At 39.2% G+C, this 19,826-nt stretch overlaps 1 protein-coding gene across 3 annotated transcripts in view; it reads right to left on the bottom strand.

The window, feature by feature from the left end:
* Nucleotides 1-19,793, bottom strand: part of ZNF277 (zinc finger protein 277) — a 119,943-nt gene extending 100,150 nt beyond the window's left edge. For 2 of the 3 annotated variants that reach the window (XR_014326436.1, XM_082846155.1), the window contains exon 1: nucleotides 19,695-19,792. Coding sequence is in view for 1 of the 3 variants with exons in the window: in XM_082846155.1 (XP_082702281.1) it covers nucleotides 19,695-19,785 (91 nt within the window). In the remaining 2 variants the exon portion in view is untranslated. Of the gene's footprint in view, nucleotides 1-19,694 lie in introns of all 3 variants that reach the window. The other variant, XM_082846156.1, reaches the window with a different exon arrangement.
* Nucleotides 19,794-19,826: the final 33 nt, after the last annotated feature.

Below are 19,826 nucleotides of genomic sequence, written 5' to 3'. Positions count from 1 at the left end.
GAAATCTGGATACAGAGAAAGCCACACACACACAGGGAGGATACAACCTGAGGTTGATGGCATAGATCAGGATGATGCACTTATAAGCCAAGAAATGCCAAAGACTGCCAGCAAACCACCAGAACCTAGGAGAGGTAGGAAACAGATTCTCCCTCATAACCTTCAGAAGGAACCAACTCTGCTGACACCTTGATTTCACACTATCAGCCTCCAGAACTTTTGAGACAATAAATTTCTCTTGTTTAAGCTACCCAGTCTGTGGTACTGTGTTATGGCAGCCATAGCAAACTAATAAACCCACAATCACAGACCTGAGCTTCTCCCTTGTAATGGCGTGCAAAGGACATCAGAACAGGATCTAAGAGGTTGCAACCACATAGAGCCCAAGTTCTTCGTCACTTCCTTCCCTCTGCCTGCTCTTCCTTCTTCCGCTTTCAACCTGTGTGAGAACCCCAGGAAGAGAGAAGGGTGGTTGGAGCTTCAGCTAGCATTCTCTCTCATCTTCACCCAGCTGTACTGGCCCTCAGAGCCCAGGGATCCCAAAGCAATGTATGGGTTAACTGCTGTCAGTGGCTTGGGGTGGAGGTGAAGGAACAACTGAAAACAGGAAATGAGGACTTGAAGAACCATGAGCCAAAATAACTGGGAGAAGAGTAGTTACTAAGTCATCAGAAAGCCAGGAAGAGGAGTAAGTTTCTGAACAGAAAGTTAGTTAAGAAGATCATGTATGAGAAAAAAAAAATTATTTTGGACATTATAAACAGAAATAATTGTTCAAAAGACATATAATTTGACCTCTTCCTTGCCAGTAACCAGGTATTCAAAGTGAAATAAAATAACAGGATTTGTGCTTCTTTTCCTAGGTTAGCAATGTGTACAACACATTACATTTTTGAAAATTGTTCATAATTGCCTTTTGAAATTTTTTTCTAATCACACAAATAACTGCATATTATTAGGCTTTAAACTACTAAATTATAAAAATTATGTTTAATGCATATATCAAGATTATAATAGAAAATGTAGATTAATGTTTTAAGAAGCTTATTAACTAATCACATGACCATAAATTCTAATCTAGATACATTAATACAATTAGGCAACTAAGTGACTTCATAAAGATAGATATCATCAAGTATCTTATCAGAAAGATATAATAAAGAAAACTATATATATATTTAAAAACCATCTGGTTAAAGAAAATGTATCTACTTTTTTTTAACTCTGTGTATCTTTTCTGTATATAAAAATTCACGCTAGTAATTTTTGTTTTAATTCTAAGGAAGTTGAAGTCACTGATACCCAGAATGTCAAAGGGTCCAACTTGATGAAGAGAAGTATATAATGATCTAAAATTACAACAGAAAACACTACTTCAAACCTCAATAGGTTACATAAATAGAGAACCTAGAAGAATGCCTGTTAGGAGAAATATGGGTGACAAAGAAATATAAATATCATACATAATCAGGTTTAATACTGCATTCATTGTCATAGGAACTATATCTTACTTGCACAGAGAGACCCCCTTTTACAGTGTAAATGTTTCTAAGTGTCATTTGGGTTCTAGTTTAAAATATTAGATTGTGCTTAATTACAAACATGGAAGGTGAACGACTGTTAGTGAAAGGATTTGTAGAATTTTTAGGGTCAACAAAACTTAAGCTATTTACCATAGCACTCATAACCATTTAAGCTTTTCATTCTAATACTGTGAATTGTACAACATGGGTGCTCCATTAATACTGACTCACCAGGAAATCCTCTTTCTTGCCTATACTTTACTTACCTGTTCACTAGAGAAGAAAGGAAATAGAAATTAGCTCCAGATTTTTAAAGGCTACCAGGGGCCTGGAAGGGTATCTGACTCAATGTCTAACCACCAGAAAAAAACTAAAGCCCAGAAAGGTTCAGATACCACCTGCCCCAGATTACTACCTGGGTCTAGTGTAATCAAAGAATAGTACCTGCAAATAGCCAATTAAGAAAAGATTTCAAGAGATAATTTTTATGGTAAAACAAAGGGTTACTGCTGGTATTTTTCTTTCGATGTTCTTGAATGCTAAAATATCAGGAGGTAAGTAAAAAAAAAAGAAGAACAAAGTTGAGGATCTCACACTTAATTGACTTCAAAACTTTCTAAAAAGCTACAGTAATTAAGACAGGGTGGTACTGGCATAAGAAAAGATCAATATAGATCAATGGAAGAGAACCGAGAGTTCAGAAATTTATCCTCACAATTTATGATCAATTGATTTTTGACAAGGATGCCAAGACAATTCAGTTGGGGAAACAATAGTCTTTTCAACAAATGGTGCTGGAACACCTAGATGTCCATATGCAAAAGGATAGCGCTGGACCATTTCCTTATACCATACACAAAAATTACCTAAAAATTCATTCAAAGCAGAGATGTTTAAAACGATAGCATGAGAGAATTTGTGGTTTGGTATAATGATAATGCACTAAGAGTAAATAGATATAGGGGTGCCAATGATAGCACTGCTTGCTAAAAACTAGTTGTGTAACTTGTGCTTTTTGCTCAGTAACTTGCTTATTTTCTAAATGTAGTTGAAGTGATAGAATGAGATCAAGCATGGAATCATGCTCCAGAAAACATGACTTGAAGGACTGTGACTTTCCATATGACTTGGAAAATATGGGGAGGATTGTGGAGGACAGTCAGTGTAGTATTGGCTCTGCAAGGACAGTAGCTTCGAATAGATGAAAGGCAGGAGAAAGAAGATGAATCCAGGGGTGCCTCAGCCCTGGATATACAGCAGACGTATGTCTAATCCCATCCAAGTGTCAAGTGTCAACTGAGGAGTAATGCTGGCATCACTGACTGAGCATCTGAACATAAAATACAGGAGCACCCTGGTGGCGCAGTGGTTGAGAATCTGCCTGCCAATGCAGGGGACACGGGTTCGAGCCCTGGTCTGGGAAGATCCCACATGCCGTGGAGCAACTAGGCCCGTGAGCCACAACTACTGAGCCTGCGCGTCTGGAGCCTATGCTCCGCAACAAGAGAGGCCGCGATAGTGAGAGGCCTGCACACCGCGATGAAGAGTGGCCCCCTCTTGCCGCAACTAGAGAAAGCCCTCGCACAGAAACGAAGACCCAACACAGCCAAAAAAAAAAATACAGGAGCAAAGTGTATTGAGGTCACAATCCCAAAATGGCAGCTGAAACGAGAAACTGATGATGGAAACAAAACATTAAGAAGAGAAAATGTGGGACTTCCCTGGTGGTCCAGGGGTAAAGAATCTGCCTTCCAATGCAGGGGATGTGGGTTTGATCCCTGGTCAGGGAACTAAGATCCCACATGCTGCAGGGCAACTAAGCCTGTGCTCCACAACTACTGAGCTCATGCACATCAACGAGTGAGTCCGAGGGCCACAAACTACAGAGCCTATGCGCCCTGAAGCCCATGCGCCACAACTAGAGAGAGAAAACCTGCATGCTACAACTAGAGAGAAGCCTGAGCACTGCAATGAAGAGACTGCGTGGTGCAATGAAAGATCCTGCATACCTCAACGAAGATCCTGTGCGCCGCAACTAAGACCTGACGTGGCCAAAAAAATAAATAAAATAAATAAATATTTTTTAAAAAACCAGAAAATGCTGGGTTAACTTTCAGGTGGAGACAAGGAGTCAACAAGAACATTTCACAGAAAAGGTGAAGGTGTCATCTAAACTGACTCTTGAGGAATGAGTAGGGGTTGTAAAGTAGAAAGGCAGGGAAAAGATACTCAAGCCAGGGAGAATACAAGTTAGGGTTAGACTGGTCAGAAGATGACAAAATTTCTCAAACTATGCAGAGATAATGGAAGTGGACTATTCAAGTAACTGCAGGCTTTTGGAACCACCAGCCATCACTCTCAAGATTATAAGGTACTCCAGTGACAGACAAAAGTGCAGTGTAGTGAGGTTGACAGGGTAAGAACTGCATCACTAGATTCTTGCTTTGGACACTGTATACAACAGTTGATTCAGAACCACTCTAACGACAAAACTGCTATTAAATTATTACTCAGATTCAGGACTTAAGGGGATCTTGAGGAGAGGACATCCCAGACAGCATGCAGTTTCAACTCTTGCCCATTGCTTGCAGCACTTACATTATCATCAACTAGTAGTTGTGCTATTGTTTGTTCACATACACATGTCTACACTTCTAGTAACTTCAGAGAAGTGGCCTCAATTCTCAGTATTTCATTTGTAATCTGGTTTTCAAATTAATTCAAAGAAGGCAAATCAACTCAAAACAGGTACTACAGAGGAACACTTGAAAATTCAGAGCATTATCCTACATGAATTTAAGTGTTAATCTACAAACTATTCCAGACTAGTTGTTCTAATTCTCCAAATGAACACATCTTGATTTCACAAGGTTTCTTCTATTGTCTCGTTGATACCGTGTTCCTTTTTCTTGCAATTCATGTTGTCTTCCCCCGAGACTTTAATTCCAATTATATTGACTCCCAATCTCAATTCCCCAGATCTCATTATTCACTTTTAAAATCATCTGTCCAGTCTTTAATATATGACACTTATGGGACAAAGGCTTTGAAATCACTGTAGTTAAGGGGGAAAAAAACCTTTTTTTCCGGCGGAAGGGGGTGGCAGTCCCTGGATACTGCTCCGTTTTTACCAAGGGAACTAGCTGGAGAAAACAGCAGACTATTTTAAATTGATACCAATCTTTCCTAATGAAGTGGAAACTACTATCTTGTCTGTGTTTCTGAAATAGTAGATTAGACTCCCCTCCCCCAAATTACTGTTTTACAGCAAATACACTTGATATTAGGAAGGAATATATAAGATAAGCTATATAATGATCAACTGAAAGATTCCTTTAATTAGTGAGTCCTATGGGTGACTTGATTCTAATACATGATATAAAACAGTACCATGCTGATGTTTGATTACTTTCAGAAATGAAAAGAGATGTCATTCATGTTAAAGAAAATTTAAAGAAAAACAGTAAAGAACACTTATTGGCGATGAAGTAATCTGTTACAACAATAAATTATCAAAATGGAAAAAATAGGGGAACATGGAGATGGAAGCACACAAAAAAAGCAATCTGAGAAGTTGCAATCCATCATTAGGACCAGATGGCATTCATCAGAGTCTTCAGAAGTAACTGGGCTACTCATAAAAATGCAGTTTATCATTAAAAAGAGGTACTACAGTGGAGGATTAAATGCCTCTGAAAGGATGACCTTGGATTTATCAGTTGTGCTAAATCAGAATTAAGGATTTGCAGTAGATATGTATGTAAAAAGTTTTCAATAAGAGAAAAATTACAGCAATAAAGCAGCGTTTCCCCTTTCTGGTTAATCAGACTAAACTTCACTCCAATTAACACATCAACATTTTAAAATGTTTACAACAAATCAACTTTTTTTTACATATACACATGTGCATGCACACAATTTTAAAGAAACACAATCACCCCCTCTCCCAAATGATGTAAGATCTTGTTTGAAAATTCTTAGAAGTTTGTATAAAATCTGGAGCTTAATTAGGAGTATCTGGTAAAACTTGTCATGGATCAAAACAAAATACAGAATTGCAGGGGTATATAGCCATTTTTAATTATGGAAAAAATACCAACTTTTCTTAGAGAACAAAAATTTCTTGGAAATAAGAAAAACATAACTTTAAAAATTCACTGTCATCTAGAAAATAAAATTTAAAAGTGCAGATTTCCACATGACAAAGTCAAGTGAGCACGCAATGAACAGGCTTTGCTCTCCCATCTGTGCCCCTTAGATTATTCTTCTACTGTGGGACTCACACCTGAGGTGTGGTTACAAACAAGGCAGTAAAAGAAAACTCACAGCCATCTCTGTGGTTGAGAAGCAGCAGATTAAATTAGTGGGGTCAGGCAATGAGGAGTCCTGAATAAAGATATCCTTTCATTTTGGGATTTTTCCTATAGGCACAGAGAAATTATATCTGGTTTCTGAGCTGGAAGGTTACATCATGGTTTACACACTTTAGAGAGACTTATTTAGCTTGGCACCCAGTTTGGACTACATAAGGAATGTGCTTTTCACACAAGAGCCTCTGAAGCCTGTATTCATCTTCACATTATAACTGCCACAAGGCTGTCCCTATCCAGCAAATCTGATTCATGTTTCTCACCCGCCTAAAACACTCCCCGTTATGTAGGCCATAACCCAAGTTCTTCTGCATGGCCCACAAGCTCCTTTTTAATACAGCCTGTGTGCCCTTTTTAGCCTTGTCTCCTACTCTACCACATCATTTCAGGTTTTGATAGTATGCAGGTGTAGAGGTTCTCCAAGCCCTTCCTCATGCAGCATCCTCTATCAAGAAGACCTACCCCACCTGGCAAAGACCACTGCTTAGGTCTCACCTCCCTCGTGAAGCCTATCTAACCTCTCAGACAGGTTGAAGACGGAGGTAGAGTTATGCTGCCACAAGTCAAGGAAGGCCTGGCGCCACCAGAAGCTGGAAGAGGCAAGGAAAGGGATTCTACTCTAGAGAAGAGGGAGTGTGGCCCTGCTGACACCTTGATTTCCGTCTTCTGGCCTTAAGAACTGTGAGAGAACAAACTTCTGCTGCTTTAAGCCACCCCGTTTGTGTAATTTGTTACAGGCAGCCCTTGAAAAGTAACATAGTATATATCAATGGAACTATTAGAATTAAAATTTTTCTCTCTACAAAGCAGGTAATGGGATTCTCCTAGATAATTATATAGTATAATATGATTAAGCTACAAAGAAGTGTGTAGCTAATTCACACTATGTTTCAAGAATAGCTTCACATAAAAAGTGACATTTAAGCTAAGATTTGAAATACGAATATGACTAACCCAGAAAGAGAAAGGGAGGAGGTTATATATTTATGAGGATTATAATATTTATGAAGTATAACTTATGAAGGATATAACATTAAAAAATGTTGCCCATAAGTATATGAAAATGTGTATGAGTTTCCACAAGTATGTGTGCACTTCACAGCAGGGTCCAACGGTCAGCTAATATTAATAACATAATTTATGATAACGATCTATAAGATGAATTCAGAATCTGATTCATTAATGTATTGTCACAAAGGATATCAGCAAACATAATTTTTAGAAAACGTGAGAAGATGAAGAGAGCAATCCAGTTATTTCACTTATACGCTGCTTGCCTAAATCAGTCTACTTTGAAACCACATTTAATGTAACAGTGAGAATCCTGAAGAAATGGAGACTTGCCAGTTGGCTCTGAATACTGCTAACTAGACGTGAATAACAATGGTCCCATGAATCATTTCTAAGCTGTTTAAAAAACCTTTCACTAAAAAATTCCTCTATATCACACTGGTTGTGGATTTTACATCAAAGAGATGCCTGGATTCATCATTTCATTAATAAACAGTAATTCAGAAACTGACATTTCTGACAATGATGCCAAACACAGGCAATTAGAAAAAAATTGCAACTAACCTACATTCTTGAAGTCAAAGAAAGCTGATAGAAGAATGTGAATTAAAATTTTATAACCTTAAATAATGCATTAAATAGCTATGGTTACCTGGCTTTAAAAAGAAGCACAGGCTTGAGCGCTCTGGAACAGCAGATCAGAAATTGGTTACTTGGGAACAATTTCCTTTTTTTATCGTTCAATATTCAAATCTTAATTCTAATGTACTAAGGAAGAGACACTAAAATAAACAAAAGACAATTTGAAGAGTCCTCATACTGTGCTAAAGTGGTAGGTTTTATTTATACAAATATTTATTTCAAGGCTATCCTGAACATTTTCAAAAAAATTCTAGCTTTTGAAAGGGGGAAAATGCTACTTAGAGGATGGATGTCACATCTCTCTGAGACAGAACAAATAGTTATGTTTGTTGTGTTTACCTTGGGCTTAATACTCCTACATTCTTTCCCCACTAAGGGTTGGAAGTAAAACAGGAAAGCTGTAAAATGAATGACAATGGTTATTATTATAGATACAGGGTGAATGATCTCTTCTTGAAGATGTTTACAGCTGGAACTGTTGGGTGTGTCTAAGTTCTTAATAAATATGATCTGTTTAAGGGAAGATGACCCTGATTAGCATTTGACAAATCAAATTCCACAGAACACTAGCATCCCATTAAATGTTAATAGGTGTTATTTGAGAAAAAGGTAGTGTAGTTAAATATTTGGGAAACTGCAATGTAATATTTATCTCTTGGATGGTCACAAAAATTTGCATACTAAAAAGTCCTGAAGTAAGAATGCTACATAGCTTTATTTACCTCAGTATTTTTTTTTTTACCTCAGTATTTGCACATGAAAATTTCTTTGTGTAAAACGGTATTAATACTTTTTCTGTCGCAGAATTCTATGGAGTCCTGAAATATTGTCCCTAAAAACATAAATAGATATTAAATTTACATTAGCCCTACCTACTTCCATCACATAGATGAACAAAAACAAGAACACAATTTTCTATGAATGTATCTCAAAAGTATGATATCAAAGAAATGGATTTCTTTTCAGTTCATTACTTAAAGGTTTTATTCATTTTAAATTCATTTAGACTCTAAGAACATGTAAATCTACATGGTTGGATGTACTCTGGGACTCATGTAATGAAAGGAAAACAGAATTGTGCTCTATTTATGGAAACAACTATAACAACTGATACTTAAACATACCTTACAAATGGGGGAAATAGTTAACATACTTTAATCTCTTTTGTCAATAAACTCTAAGATGTTTCAAAAGGAACAAGATCAAGAACAGGAATCTTTCTCTGTGGTATCAAATACCCATGTAGTCTAGGGGTCATGAAAAAGAAAGGGTGTTATCACCCTATACTTGAGAATTATATTACAACTGGCTGATTATTCAGGATTAATGAGCACAGGGTTAGGAGTTCAGTGGCCATATGGGCAACTGTAATGAGTTGCCTGCAGCTAGGCCCCTGCTAACACTGCCAATCAGCATCTGCAGGGATCTCTAAGCTCACCAGCAGTTTGGCTCTGCTCCAGCAGGGGACCACCTCAAGCCAGTGGCTCTATACCAACCCAGTCTTCTTGGCTTCATCTCCATCTGGGTCTGGGATGCTAGTCACGGGGCATGTGACTAATTTATTGGAACCAAGCCTCAACTTGTATACCTTTTCTAGTAAATGAGTCTTCAACCTGCTGCCCTGATACCATAAACCAGAATCCATGCCTCACCCAGAATCCATGTTCCTCTAAACTTGTTTCTCTAAGGCTTTTGAACTGACTTGAATCCTGCCTCTAAAGTCCAGTTTACTGTGGTTGTGTTCCTGCTAATGACAAAGGCGCTCTCCTTGACCAAACTTTAGTCGGGATCCTCTGAACCCTTTTCTGGATCAGGCCATGCTAGACCTGCATAGCCAGGTTTTAGCAAGAATCCTGCTAAATCAGTTTGGAGAGAATCCCCCACTCTCCATCTCTGATGGGGCTCTTCTGCCTCTACTATCCTCCAGGTGATATTACTTGGGCCGGCCTGCAGCAAGAACCTTGTTGAGTCTATTTAGACAGTGAAACCGTGTCCCCCTAAAATGGAGTTGCCCTGCTGAGCTTATAATTAACCTCTCTATCTGAAACTTTATTCCCTTTCTTGTCCCCCTCTGACCTCAATCCTGTGCTAACTGAACACTAATCAACCAGAATCAGATGACTAAAACTGCTGTCGCTGATATCATCATTAATGTACAAACTCAGGTTATTTCTCCAGGGCATGAGCTAATAGACCCCCAAGCCATGGACCACATGGCCAGAGAATTGTAAACCAGACATCCTAACTCCCAAAGTGACGATTAAGAAATGTCACAGAGGGCTTCCCTGGTGGCACAGTGGTTGAGAGTCTGCCTGCCAATGCAGGGGACACGGGTTCGTGCCCCGGTCCAGGAAGATCCCACATGCTGCGGAGCAGCTGGGCCCGTGAGCCATGGCCGCTGAGCCTGCGCGTCCGGAGCCTGTGCTCCCCAACGGGAGAGGCCACAACAGTGAGAGGCCCGCGTAACGCAAAAAAAAAAAAAAAAAAAAAAAAAAGAAATGTCACAAGATGATGATTACCCCCAGCTTCTTTGTTCTTTCCCTTTAAATAAAACCCCCTAACTCAAAGACCAAATTGGAGTGGATTGAGGCTTGTCTCCCACTCCCTTGCTTGGCGTCCTGCAATAAATCCTGACTTTGCTGCAAACTCCCACTGTCAGAGTTTGGCTTTCTGCACCACAGGCACATGAACCCTTTGCTCCGTTACACCAGAATCCCCCTGATGTTTCCTATTAGTAATTTTCCATCACCCAACCTCCCCAACCTGCTCCTTGTCTAAAAATCTCCACCTTTCCTTGAATCCGGAATTGAGCCCAATTCTATACAGAGGCCTCTTCCCTTCTATTGCAATTGTTGATGAATAAACTCTGTTCTTTACCACTTTAACTACTGTCCAGCTCTGGTTTTCTTTAAAACTACCTGCTCCCAGATCTCTCCACCTGTCTGCACCCTGCTGCCTGTTTTGTCATCTATATGGTGTTCTCTGCCTGTACTTCCTGGGCCTTCCTTATGACAGAGCCCAAGCAGACCCCAACCTATCAAAGAAAGAATCTTTATATACAACCTGTTCTGTCCTGGCATATTTCTCTAATCTCAGGAATTTCCTTACAGGACTGATTAATCACCTGACTTCATTAACAAGGGCATATTATTAAAGTCTAGTATGAGTCTTCATTATCTTTTTCTTTGGCAAATACCCCTGCCTCCTGACTCAACTTTCCCTCTTCAGGACATTGTTACCTGATTAAACATTGATCTTGTCATTCCCTTTCCTCAAGTCTGCAGAGTCAGGGTCTAACGTCTGAGGCTATATGATCTAGCTTCAAACTGTCCAAACTTTTCATTGCTTCCATTTACCTAACATTTTCTCCAGGCAAAAGGACTTTGACTTGTTACCTGCTGTAGATGCCCTTAGTTTTTCTATTGTTCCCTCCCTTTGCCTAGGTCTATAACGCTTTTCCTTATTTCAGCATGTCCAAATCCTATTCAACTTCAAGACCTAGTACCACCTGTTGCACACAATCTCTTTCTTGCTCAACTCCATCTTGATCACTCTGATGATCCTTACACTTTCTACTTTGTAATACTGTTATTTATGCACTTATCATCTTCCTATTAGGCCATAAGATCCTGGATGGCAAGACCTATCTTATTTTCATCTTTGTATTTTATAGCATCTAAAATATAGAAGCTTGCACACAGCAGATGCTTAATAAAATTTTCTGAATGAACTAATTCTCAGTTCTATCAAAGCTCTTTCAGATTTGCATCGTTTATTAAAACATGGAAAGGAGAGGAGATGGGGAAGATGGGATGCATCATAATGATCTATCCATAATCTTTTGGATTAAGAGACCCTAGAAGTTATCTATTGCCAGTGGTTCTCCACCAATTTTCTAACTTGATACGCCTGATTAGTGACATTCACATGTGCAACTAATGTGTAACTAATTCTTAAGGGAAAAATCCAGATATATATTCTTTCTTTCTACACAGACTCTAGGATATGTATAATTGGGCTCCCTAGCTGTAAGTCTACCTTCTCTCTCTTTTATTGATGTTTGGAATATCAGTTGAAAGGATGCTAATATAAAGAATTCTCTCATTTACAAACCAGGAAATTTTAAATACAAGTGCAAATAACTTCTCTAAAATCACACAGCCAGTCAGAAGCAGAAGTGGGATTAAAATCCAGGTCTTTTAACTCCTTGTCCAGTGGGTTTTCCACTAAACAATATAGTCTATGATCATTGATGTTGGAAAAATAACTCAAAGTCCCTGTAGATTATCAGCATTACTTTCCTTCATGTGGGTGCATATTTATAAAGCTTTCAAAAGCCATCCATCAACTAGTTTGTAAGCAAGTCCAATAAGCTTTCAGACTCCTTTTCACTGAACTTCCTCTCCCCTCCTCCATTTGTGGAAATTAGTTGTATGGTGCTTTAGCAAAGACAGCCTGATTGATGTTATGTTACTGTTCAGCAACAGTTCCTGCTATTAATTGCTTTAAAATGGTAATTACGATTTGTGGTACAAGATATTTTCCTTTCTAATTGGCTATTACTGGTGAATAGCAGCCTGTTACATAACAGAAAGATTGTGTTAAATCAATAACCACAATGACAATTCCGAAGTCTTTCTCTTAAGAAACAAATCTTAAGTTTTTGAATAAAAACACTAAAAAAAAATTGTTAAAGGCAGGGCCTCTGTAATTACTTGTAATTACTCTGTAATCATCTTTCAGTTTAGAAAAAACACAAAATAAGGACAGTGTTAGGGAAACCAGGAGATGAGCATGCATTTCCTTTCTTTTAAAAATAACCACATTTAAAAGCTTTACTCTGCTCAGCTCCTCAGTCAATGAATACAAATTGCAGATTCAAATGTATCCAGTTCTTCCCAGAGTGTAGTATGGAAACAGAAAGGACTCTCCAATTAGCTCTGGTAAAATATGAATGTGGAGCCCCACCAATTACACTGAAAAGTCCCCAAGGATAAGGCCAGGGGTTCTTCTTCATTTGTGCCCCATACAGCACCCAACACAGAGCCCATCCACAGTCACCACTCAACCAACACCAAATGCCAACACAGCATGGCACTGTCCCAGAAGATGAGGTGATCCAAAGCTATATGTGACAGTCCCTGTCCTCAAAGGGTATATTATAAAATCAGGGATATGTCTTGATTCAAACTCTAATGTTAATTAGTCTGCAGTCATTTTAAAGTCATATCTCCAGATTATTGTAGTAGTAGCAGCAGTTGTGATGATAATAATAGTGAGGTCACCTGACTTGCTCAAGGTTACACAGGTTTTAACCGACAGCTACTGTGGAATCCAGTTTGTCCAATTCCAAAGACTCACCACTGCCTCTTGTGACAGACCTTCATCAGCATCATTCATCCCTACATTTTCATAGTGTATCAAAGTTTACAGAGTGCTTTCATATACAGTGTCTCACTCAACCTCCCAGTAGTATCAGCAAGGTACTTACCTGCAGCATTTTTATGAGACTGAGGCTCAGCGGGGTTAAAGGATTTTCCCGAAATTCACACTGCCACAAAGCAGCAGCCTAGGAACCCAGATTTCTGACTCTTAATCCAGGTTTTCCTTCCATACATTTTTACTCAATGTATTGATGAATTTAAATATATTACACATAAAGAAAGCCCCAAAGTATCCCACATCAGCTTATGTCACTTAAAATATTCTACCACTTTTTGTTGAACACCCCTCCCAACCTCCCTCCACCCCCACAATCGAGCACAGGTTTAAGTCCTGTTTAATTCCAGAAACTACTTGAGGCCTAGAGCTAAAGACAACACCCAGTCCCAGTTGGCTACCTTACAAATAACGACACTGGTCACAAAGACCATTGGTTGAGATGTAAAGAAAGGCAGAAGACTGATCAGTCAAATCCATTACCACTCACTGTCCTGCTCACCTTTGGGTCAATGAAGTCAGTAGAACACACTTATTTCAGCAAGAGATGGCAGTTCTTCAAGGAACTGTCAGTGAAATGCCAATCCATTCAGTCTCATAAGTTTATTAAATAAATCACAGCAAAACGGAATCCTAACTCTATGGTAAAGTTTTCCATGAACAACTAATAGAAGTATTTAAAAATTCAATCACTGGAAGGGCAGTTTAGGTGTACTTCTTCTTTCTATATACTCATGGATTTACATTTAGAAGAAAGTATGATTTTTATTACATCAATCTGGTTAATATCATCTTCAGTTTTTCAAGATGGGACGTGTATGAGAACGTGCTGTGGAGGACAGTGCTATTCTTCTGCATGAACGCAAGATCTATGTCAATACAATTAGAAGTGTATGTAAACTCAGTGTCTGATACTACAAGTACCTACCAAATCCTGTAACAGAAACCTGGTCTTAAAATGGAAAAGACATGTTAAGATTGTAGCACTCAAAACCATCACCTGTATCACCTCTGGCACACATGCCAAAGATGTCCCTAAACCTATGACTGAAGTAAAAGTCACCATTTATTGAAGACTAGGTACTATAATTATGATCCCACTACTCAATTCAACATTCCAGCAAGACAGATATGATTATTACCCATTTCACAGATGAGAAACTAAGGTTCAGAGGTTGCTTAACTTGCCTGTGGCTGGTGAGTAACCAGGATGTGATCCTAAGTTGTCCTGACCTCTTTTTTCATACCATAGTGTCTTTCTATAGTAACATCAACTTTAGAACAAAGTTATGTTTAAGGAAAGTATGTTTCAGACCTCATCCAATGGAATTTAGTTACTATGTGACATCTTTATAGTCGTAATTGGGTTAAAAGTTCTCTTTCAGTTACTGTGTGGCCTTGTGCAAGTTGCTCTTTGCACCAGTTTTCTCATTTGTATTAAATAAAAAGGGGATAATATGAGTATCTATCTCAGGGATGTTAAGACAGAATGATCTCTAAAAGCATTTGAAACAGTACTTGGCACAGTTACTGCTCTACAAATGTTAGCTACCATCAGTATCATCATTGTTATAATACCTCTTTTATAATATCTTCTCTTAATATCCTGCAAGCTGGGTCCCATGTATGTTTTAAAGGAAAACAAAAGGGTGTTCTGAAGTAGGCCCCTTCAGAACCTTACACCAAACCTAGTATCTATAATTCTTTTTCTTCCTTGACACCCTCTGGCCTGTACCTTGCAAGGCCATCTGAGCATGTAAGATTATCTAAGCTTCTTGCTGACTCTGAATGTGGGTGTATGTGTGAAGAGCTGGGTATGAGAGGGCAGTTCTTGGCAGGGGTGAGAAAGGGTATAGAAGATAATATAAAAGGCCTTCAGAGCACATAGTTGCAATACCAGTACAGAGCACCAACAGACACCCTGACAACCCCTAGGAATGCAAGGGCAGCCTAAGCAGTTATCACCACCACATTCTTAAGCTTCCCCTTGGTTACACCGCAATTTAGATTGCTTCTAAGTTAATCAGAGCAGGCAGTTTTACAGTTCAATTAGGCGTATCTTTATATTGAATGCAACTGATATTTACTGAGTTCCAACTTTATAAAAGGAAATATGTTGGGCTTTCCTAAATGTATAACTCAATGCAATAATCATAGTAACTCTGCAAGGTAGATATTATAGCTATATTTTCATAAATGTAGCAGATATGTAATAAATCTACATTATACAGCTACTAAAAATCAGAATTGAAATTTAAATACAGTTTTTCCAAGATAGGGTCTAGTCCTCTTTCCACTGTCATGCCAAATATACAAGGCTGGACTTAAGCCTTAATGCTGGAAGTAAGATGACAACCTGTGGAAAACTATATAAGAGCCACACAGATGACTGCAGACAGATTTCAAGGTCTCTTTAGCAGTTTACTCAGTTATGGGTTCAAGGTTATAAAGGACAGATTTGAAGTATTCTCTTAAATATTTAATCATTATCTAAACACTAACACTTCACTTAAAAAAAGACTGAAAAACTATGCTTAAATGCTAACTATGATTATCTCTGACAAAGTCGATACTTCATGATGACATTCTGAATTTTCCAGTTGGTATGCATAACTTTCACAAGCACACAACATCTACTCAGTTTTTTATTCTACTTCAATTCCTCTGTTTAAAAATAGCAGTCATTCAAGTACTTTGGATAAATTTCAAAGATTCTAACCATTAAATTGTTATAGAGTGTTTACTACACACAGTTCTGATAGGCGCTGGATGTACAAAACTAAAATAAGACAACTCTCGCCCTCAAGAAGTTCAGTCTACTGGTGCAGACAAAACTGCCAACAAATAACTACAGTGTGATATGGTGTAAGTGTGATAATGGAGATTTGGGAGTAAAGCAGGGTGACTGAACATGAGGCTGGAAAAGTAGATTGGAACCTAAATGTAACACGTTAGAGTTACACCGAAGATTTGAAGTGAAGATCCATGAATACATTTGAGTTTAGGAAGGTGGATTAAGATAGGGAAAATCAAGAGTCAGTGAGATCAGGGTTTCCCTGTTGGCGCAGAGGTTAAGAGTTCGCCTGCCAATGCAGGGGACACGGGTTGGAGCCCTGGTCTGGGAGGATCCCACATGCGGCAGAGCAACTAAGCCCCTGCGCCACGGCTGCTGAGCCTGCGCTCTAGAGCCCCTGAGCCACAATTACTGAGGCCTGCGTGCCTAGAGACCCTGCTCCGCAGTGAGAAGCCACCGCAATGAGAGGCCCATGCACCACAACGAAGAGTGGCTCCCTGTTGCCGCAACTAGAGAAAAGCCCACGCGCAGCAAAGAAGACCCAGTGCAGCCAAAAAAAAAAAAAAAAAAAAAAGTCAGTGAGATCAATAGGAAGGTTTTGCAATCATCCAGGCTAGAATTCAGTTCTGGTCAAACATTTATTAAACACTGACGAGGTGCCAAGAACAGGGTCAAGCAGACAAGAACAAACGACACGGTTTTGGTCCCCAAGAGTACAGTCTGGAGCGTGGGGACACAGGTAATTTAGCAGCAACAGTGAGGGTTAGAAACAGAATAGTGGCTACTTGAAGAGATGGAGAGAAAGAACAGATTCAAAAGATTCTTTCAGGCACAGGAAAATAAGGCGTGGTAACTGATCAAATTCAGGACCTGAGGGCAATATAGGAATCAAGGGTGCTTCCTCGGTTTCTATAAAAGGCTTGACGCCATTTATTAAAATAGGAAATACAAGAATGAGGAGTTGACGCCACCTGCTATCCCCATTTCTTCTAGAGACATCACAAATGAATTAATAAGGTCTCCAGACGAAAAGCTTTATAAATCCAAAGAGGTATTACCATGATCATCATCTAGTGGACATGCATTTGTAGGGAAAAAAGTTGACTCTCAGAATACTACAATATGGAAGCACAGGTTAACACTGTCAGATGAAATCACTGCCATCAGAAAAATTTCCCCAGTAACATCCCCAAATGTGAGAAATGTTGAGTCTATTACATGTTCTTAATTTTAGGGGACAATATGAAATCCTAGTTACCGTTCAAATGTTTGGAAAGCAAGGGCTTCCCTGAGAGATGGAGCCTCAGGAAGTCTGGCACACAGACCTCAGGGAAGGTGTACCTGCCTGCATACTGCCCAGTGACTCATTCTAGCAGAAATCTTGTAGAATTGCACAGATTTCTATAAAAAGACTCCCTAGTCCCTTCTGTCCCAGAATATTGAACACACAGATTGACATTTTAATTAGAATTAGAGGGAAACCTCTTAAAAGAGGCAGTTTTCAAGAAATTAATGATTTTACAGGGAAAGACATACTCGATAGCTGAAGTGGCTGCTTAACAAAAAATATGAATATGCATACTTTTAACATCATTATTTCCACCCAAAATTTGTATCACACTTTGCAGGCTTTGAAAAGAATGTGGATAAAGTCACAGAATGATACATAGGTTATTAAGGGAATTTTTTTTTAATTTTAAAATTTAATTTATTTTTTTATATAGCAGGTTCCTATTAGTTATCCATTTTATACTTATTAGTGTATACATGTATTAAGGGAATTTTTAATGACAACTTTACCTTGTAAGAATGACATAAAAATCAGCCATTAAGCTCTCCCATTGATTGCTACCAATTACTGAGAATACTGATTCTCACTAATCACTGATGGGCAGTTCTGAACCAGAGTGAGGAAATTTTTGTTACAGATACAGCAAATTCACTGCTCAATACTTCTGTTGACAACAAACTGCAACCTAAAATTATGCTTTCTATCAGTTAATTCAATCTAATGGTCATCTAAACACTGCTCCTGAATTAATACTGGTCATCACAGTTTGGTAATGATATGGAGAGAAGGACACTCATATTATTACTGGTAGGAATGTCTACACACACTCGTTCAGAGGAAAATCTGACATCACAATTTTAAACATGTGTCACCTTTGACCAAATTCCTCAAGAAATACACACCCGGTGGACAAGGATATGTATATAAAGCTGTTCACTACATCACTGAAAAACTAAAGCTACCCTACATGTTCATTAACAGAGGAATGGTTAAAGTATGGGACGTCCATATTATGGAACACTATGGGCACAGTCCTTAAAAAGAATTAACAAATATACTGATAGGGAAGGCTGTCTATAGTAGAACACTGGGAGAAAGACGGTGGCAGATCTTTAAGCTTACATAGAATGATCACTTTTTATTAAAAAAAAATCAAAACCATACAGATGTGTGTCATATATAAAATTTATTAGAAAAAGCACACACCAAACCCCCAAGAGTTGTTACTTTGGGAGTGGGACTGAGTGTGGTGCAGGAACTTCCAGTTTTTTACCTTACACATCTCTGAATGGTTTGAACTGATTATGATGAAAAGTTTTATAATTTTAAAGTAACTAATGATATTTAAAAGTTATACAATGTTTTTGAAAGGCATACCCAATTTTCTTTTTTATGAGTTAATCTGTGAGATAAATTCACCAAAGATTTCACCTTCAAATGTTAAACTGGTAGCCCTCTGGTACTTTGAGAATATGGAAAACCTTTAGCATGTTACTACAAGATAAGAGTTGACTATATGGCCAACCCCAAAATGAACTGTTTAAGGTGTGAATATAACACAATATTTAAGTATGGAGCTTAGCCAAAGATTTCTTTGGTAGAGGTACTGAAATAATTTCAAAGCTAGGGGTTCTATTGATAAGAAGTGGGAAGAAATCTCTGTGCTAAGACAAAAACTTAAGACTAAATGTCAATTTAACCATGAAAACAAAAACGAAGAAAGAAATTTTTATAAAACCCAACAAGGACGGAGAACCAAATTTAAGCCCCAAACCATGTCCATTAGAAAAAGACAAGTAGCTGTGTTACATGAACAAATCAAAAAAGAAGAGAGTGGGATGCGGATAGACAGACTAAAGGTAAAAGAATGGGACTAGGAATTTTAAAGAAAATCCCCCTGCAGCTTTCAAAGTGTGATTTTTGCCCTCTATATTGGATCAGAAGACAACTTGAAAGTCAAGTGAAGCCGAAGTAGCTGTGATGATTTTCTCTGGAACCATGACTGCAAATTACCACTTCCCTTCCTCCCGTTCTAAGGACCCAGTCTGGAAGATCTCCCAGGCTCCACATTCAATCCTGGAGAACGCCAGGGGCAGTCAAAGAGCGAGGGGGTAAACTGTGAGAGCCACACACACTTTCCCTTCAGAGGCTACTCCAGCCAGCAGTTGAGAAAATCTGTAGAGTGGATAGCAGCGACCAACCAGCCTGCAACTGGAAATCCACCCGAATCAAAATAAAACCTATCTCCCGAGGCCAAACCAAGCAAACCAAGGCAGGGGTAGGGTACTGGCGAGAAAAGAGAGTGGCTAATCCCAGAGTTACAATAACCCACGCACGAACGTGACATGACCCACGCCCACTCAGCAGCGAGCGCAAAGGTGGGAGCTCCAAATGTGGGACAGACGCCCAGGGAACTTCCCCGGCTGCGGAGACTATGGCATCCCATTTTCTCTTCCCTCCCAGACAGCCCCCAACAACTAGCCTCCTCCGACCCCACGCCATCCCGCTGGGCCCTGCCCGAGGTTCCCTCGTGCTCAGGTGGCCTTAGAGCTAGGGTCCTCCCAGCAGTCAGCAGCACTCCAGGTCGGAGCGAAAGGAAGACACCTCAGAGGCACCGTACTCACCCTCATAACTGACACCCCCAGTTCCGCCACGGTTGCCATCACCGTCCTCCTCTCCTTGGGTAGCAGCCCCCTGTGTCTCGGGAGCAGCCATTACACGGCTGAGGAAAAAAAAGGGAGGGCTGCGGACAGGCG

The sequence above is a fragment of the Leucopleurus acutus genome (genome assembly GCF_964270905.1).
Source record: "Leucopleurus acutus genome assembly, chromosome: 9".
NCBI classification, from domain to species: Eukaryota; Metazoa; Chordata; class Mammalia; order Artiodactyla; family Delphinidae; genus Leucopleurus; species Leucopleurus acutus.
This window is presented reverse-complemented; position numbering and strand designations above follow the sequence as displayed.